Here is a 5,599-nt window from a genome sequence, read left to right on the forward strand (position 1 = left end):
CATGCAAATATGGCGAAGTGACATGCCGACTGCCGAGCGCCGCCCAGTTAATATAATTCTTTATTGAATTTGAAAATCGTGTATACTTCTAAGCTATGTAAAATAACTCAAAATAATAATAATATGCTATCAATTAGTGCCTAGTGGGATACGTACATGATGAAATTAATAATTTACTTGGTTGGTTTAGCGCCGCGCGCCAACAATTATATAATTCAGATTATCACGCAAAATAACTTTGCGCAGGTAGTCACGTGGGCGATAACAGTGCTCGCAGGCACGTACGCACGCACGCACGCACGCACGCTCGCAGGCACGGTCGCAATGCTACCATATACATGATACAAAAAAAACCTCGATCGCTAACCCTTGTTTTTGACTCTTTTGTGCCTTCGGCACGAGTCATGGATCGGGAAAAAATCGTTGTATCACGTCGTGACCCCCCATATCGGTTCATTGATTCACTATGTCAATCCTTCGCATCTCGCCGATCTGCATACGTGGTTGCGAGAAGCATTATTGGATGCGCGCGCGCGACCCAGTAGTGCATCGCGCTACAAATCGGTTCACTATATGCTATATATAGTGGAACCCATGTAGAGTTTTTACGATACAGGGGAGCCGCGCACTCGTGCGCGGCGGGTCATACAACGTATGACAAAAAATCGTACTGGCTGGTGGTTTAATTTAAACAAATAGCTTGAGCTGGCGCGCGACATTAAGTGATTTGTTGTCATACGTTGTATGACCCGCCGCGCACGAAGTGCGCGGCTCCCCTCTGTATCGTCAAGGGGTGAAACGACCGTGGGTGTCACAACGTGATACAAGTGATTTGCACGCGTGGCACATGCGCACATTCCAATCTTCAAGCAGCCAGCACGTAACACAGTTCAGCCAATCAGAGGACAGGAATCTGCAAAGTTAAACTTAAAGTTGCAAACTTTTGATCGGCCCAAAATGAGACTTTTCTGGAAATTTCGAGATAACTCAAAATCTACGTTGTCACAAAATTTTCCCCTGGGGGAAATTTTTTTTACGAGGCGAGCATTTTGCAAAAAACCGGATAGGAAGTCCCTATCTCTTTTACTTTGGAAGTTAGGCCCAGCCAGTGTTATGTATATAACAGTTCGTTATTCATGGATCATGGATTGATCCCGAAAGTTCTAGAATATCCTAAAGCTGGCCTGCCCACGTCTTTGCTCTATCACGACACCTTTGCGAGTATTGGTTGACCCTGCTCACGTGATAGTTTAGTCATAAGAACCCATTGTCTGCCAGCACATAAATGATTTAGCTCTGCTAACTTGCCCGGCCGCACCTAACTTTACACAATTAAACTGGCATGAACTTTATCCGTTGCCATGGCAGGCATCTAATACATCACATCACGTGACCTTAACCCCTTTCTCGTGATTTCAACTATCAATATAAAAAGCTGTTCTTTCTTCATTATTAGACACTTCTATTCGAAAGTTATTCTAACAACTCCTGTTTCACTTTGTTCAAAAGAGCCAAAAAAGTTCAACATTGGTCTGGAGTTCAACATTGGCGACGAGGATTCCAGAACCTTCGAGCGGATTGTCGACTACGAGGACCAACCTGAGTTAGAAGACCTGATATTAAAGTGGACCCCGATCCAACTTTGAAGACCTGATATTAAAGTGGACACCGGTCCAACCTTGAAGACCTGATAAGGCCAAGGTTTCCTGGGTTTACTTTCCGAGTTAGATCACAGCCAGTAAGGTTTTTTGGGTTTAGTTAGCTGTTCACCTAACTTGCTAGTCTTTTGCTCGCTCCTCTCACGTATAGAGCCAGAGGTAGCTTGAAAAGTTTAGCTGTTTAAAAGTACAACGTGTATTAATTACTAAAGGAAAAAACATTTGTAATATAAAACTGATACTGAAAGTACGAATAGCAAATAGACTTGTTGTATTAATTGTGCATCAAACAATTTAAAAACGATACAAATGTTATTGTTTAAATATAAACACAAAAAAACAGGTTATGACAAAATTTTATTTGGATCTCGACCCATTGGTTGCACATTCAACTCCGATTCAAGGTAACGAATCATTTAATGAATCATATAATATGTGTTTCAACACGTAATCCGTTATAGGACAGGATCGTTTTTAATGACCGATCCTACTGGGGTGAAAACTGGTGTAAAAACTCTACAATATAGTGAAACGACATTGCACGGGGGTCACGACGTGATACAACCAGTTTCCAAATCTGTGCTACTCTGTTAGTGTTATTGTTTAAAAAAACATGCAATAGAGCAACAAAACAATCGATAGTGATACAGTTGTACCTCGCTGTAACACACCTCGAGGGAGGAAAGAATTTAAACAAAAATCGCGTTATAGCGAGGTCCGTGTTACTGTTATAATATAACGTCAACGAGGTACTACTGTAACATCACCATTCATAAAGTGTGTATTTGAGTTGTCATACGTATCGTTGAAACTCTATAGTGAAACGACAGTGGGGGTCACGACGTGATACAATATTTGAGCATGCATGCATACAAAACGCAAATTAAAATTAAAACTGAATACTCTACAGCTGCTTTGAGCTGAACGATCTGTTTCAACCTAGCTGTAGTGTAACAGTAAAACCGAAATAAAATGTTCATACCTCTCATTCCAGTCTAATTTTATTGGCGTTTAATGCCCGTTTTTTTGGAGTACAGCAATTTCTAGTGGAACGATTGCATTTATTAGCCGCATATCATATGTTACAAGTTTGATATTTCTTCTAGCGGCTGGTTTGTTGAACAAAATTATATGCTATAATATTTGTTATAATATAGTAGTGCTGAAAGTATTAAAACAGTTTTAAAACTTTCAACACTACTATACAACAAATGATTTGAATTCTGATGAAGCAGGGAAGTGATTATCTTATTTTATTCCTTCATTATTTCGGCGTATAATTTCATTCAACAAGCCAGCTCCCAGAAGAAATATCTAACTTACAACATACCTACAATATCTAATTCTCTAATTGGACATGTCACACTCAAAAGAATATTCTGTGTCTGATATGGAGCCACTTTTAGCATCATACTCCTGCGGCTCATCCAGCAGCTCATCTTCCTTGCCCGTGAGAGTGTAGATGAGAATACCGAAGCAAGTCACAACCATCCCCGATAGGTAGATGTAGTCGTAGGATAAGGAGAACATGTGGACTCCAGCTATTGCCGCGTACACGTCCGCAGCGAGAATGTTAATTGTTGCAGCTCCACAACCGTACCTTTTCAGCATGATGGGCATAGCAGAGTAGAAAATAAACTGGGACACCGCCAGTCCTGCCACCCAGAACAACATGTCGGCGTGTTCTGACAAGGTGTGGATGAAGATCTCCCGCTCCAGAATGCCCACTTTAGCCAAGCTGAGTGCTCCTGCATACCAACACATGGTTCCAATGTACTGGTATGTACTGAGCTCCTGCAGGATCCACTCCTGACAGACAGTACTGGCCCCGAACAGAAGAGCACCCACAGCGCACATGATGTCTCCTTTAACGTTGGAGGGATCGTCCACGTTATAGTCACTGTACACTATCAGCATAACCCCCACGATAGACACAGCAACCGCAGCGTACTGGTAACACCTGTAGGACTTGTGGAGGAGAAACTTGGAGATAATGATCGCTACTGGAATCGCCAGACAGTCCAGAGATTGAACGCTGGTTAGAGAGGTGTAGGAATATGACTTGTAGATCCAGTACCAAGCCTCCACGTCTATCACAGCGTTGAGGAAGCACCTCGCTCCGGATTTGGAGAAGAGGATGGTGAAACCGTTCCTAGCCAGCTGGTAGATCCCGTAAGTGAGACAAAGGAGAACGTAGTTCGCTGCTGTCTGGCAAGCTGGCAAGGGCCTCTGAAAAGATGTTAAAACTTAAAACTAAGTGGTCAGTTTCAAGTTTGTGAGAAATTTAAGAAATCTCAAATTATTTTATATGTTATTTGTTTGTCGACTTCTTTCCAAGCACAATCATTTTACACATGTCGTTGTCAAGAAGTGACGGATTTAAAGCAGAAACCTTGAATAATTCGTTGATTATTTGGTTGAAGATTCCGGACACTGCGTTGCAAAGTGCTAACATTTGACCAAAGAACAATCCTCCAAGTAAGTAGGTTAGCGTTTTCTGGGGATGAATTTAGAATATTGCACATCGTTATTACTCTGTACTTTTTGAATATGGTGTTATACCCTTCGTTAATGTTATTCTTTAGTGGCCAAAGCAGGGAACTTATACTGTTCTGCTTCCAAAGTAGAACAGAACAGAACTGTTCAAGTCTAAAATCTAAATTTACTTACACGCTGCCACTTTCCTGTTCCTCCCTTGACCTGCATTTCGGGGATCTCGTTTGGGTGCTGCCCTGAGATATGTTGGATCAAGCTGTCCGTTCACACTCACAGGAGTGTAAAAACGTTAGCGCTTATATGGTTAATGACATAACCATTTCAATGTTTGACTTTGAGACTTAATCTCCTCATTATGAAACTTATAAGAGGTTTTTCCATGACATTGGATCGAATCTTGGTTAAGTCTAGTATATATTATACTAGTATTATATACTAGTATAATTATATAATACTTTTATTCATCAATATGGTTCATACCGCTTTGTTCATCGTTCGCCTTAATTTTGTTCTTCTTTTTATTGTTCTCTCTGAAATGGAATTGTTTACCAAATTGAGATATAGTCATATACTATTACTAATACAGTGGGGAATGGTATAATCATACCAAGGCAGCGTAAACCCGGCCTCTAAAACTCAACCTTCTATAACTCACCTAACGACGACACGCACAGGAATTATATTTCAACTTATCCCGCGGCGTGCAGGATAAGTGGATAGCATGATCGGCATGACGGTTGAACTTGAAGTCGGTATTGATAAATATTAAGATTAAGAACAATCAAAAATAAAAGTTGAAAAGTTCTCTAACCTCGATTCTATGATGAGGATATATTGTCCGCTTTCAGTCACTGAAAATCATTCATGTTAGAATTGAAATTGCCGAATTCTTCTTCAACGGATTATAATTGGTACAAGTGAGTTTACTTCCAAACAAAAAGGAGACTAATTACTCATGAATAACAATGTTCATAAATATTGAACATTGTTCATGACCAGTTATTCTATTTCCCTACATAATATAATGACCTTAACCTGAGCCCCTTTCATCTTTTTCCTACATACCTTTGTTAAGAACGTTTTTCCAGAAACTACTTTTCTCCTTTTCACCATCAATCAGCTGAGAATAGGTTTTTTCGTCCCCAGCAAGAAGTTTTGTATTTTCCGTGGCCTTCGTATTCTGTATCATGTTCGACCCTTTCATTGTCAGAAACTTCCAATCGAAGAATCTTTAGACATTTTTAGTAAGTTGTTAATTATAATCCAAAATATTTCAGATAGTAAGACAATTAAAAATACAAGGATAGCGTATTTGAGCTACCTTAGTTCGTTTATTTATGGCGGATAATATTATGGCAAGTAAAAATAATGACGGGCAAGAACAAAGAATATGGTGGATTTTCCGAAAATCCGCCAAATTTAACCCTCCGCTTATTTACCTGCAA

At 40.1% G+C, this 5,599-nt stretch overlaps 1 protein-coding gene across 1 annotated transcript; it reads right to left on the bottom strand.

Annotated features, from left to right (window-relative positions):
• Positions 1–1,944: 1,944 nt before the first annotated feature.
• On the bottom strand, positions 1,945–5,379 carry LOC134821923 (solute carrier family 35 member F2-like). The gene is made up of 6 exons (XM_063832755.1): positions 5,220–5,379; positions 4,966–5,005; positions 4,635–4,684; positions 4,329–4,390; positions 4,051–4,155; positions 1,945–3,887 (listed from the first exon to the last, which is right to left on the bottom strand). The coding sequence occupies exons 1-6, from the start codon at positions 5,356–5,358 to the stop codon at positions 3,006–3,008; spliced, it is 1,278 nt and encodes a 425-aa protein (XP_063688825.1). The 5' UTR covers positions 5,359–5,379; the 3' UTR covers positions 1,945–3,005.
• Positions 5,380–5,599: the final 220 nt, after the last annotated feature.

The sequence above is a fragment of the Bolinopsis microptera genome, chromosome 1 (genome assembly GCF_026151205.1).
Source record: "Bolinopsis microptera isolate Bmic1 chromosome 1, MBARI_Bmic_1.0, whole genome shotgun sequence".
Taxonomy (NCBI): Eukaryota; Metazoa; Ctenophora; class Tentaculata; order Lobata; family Bolinopsidae; genus Bolinopsis; species Bolinopsis microptera.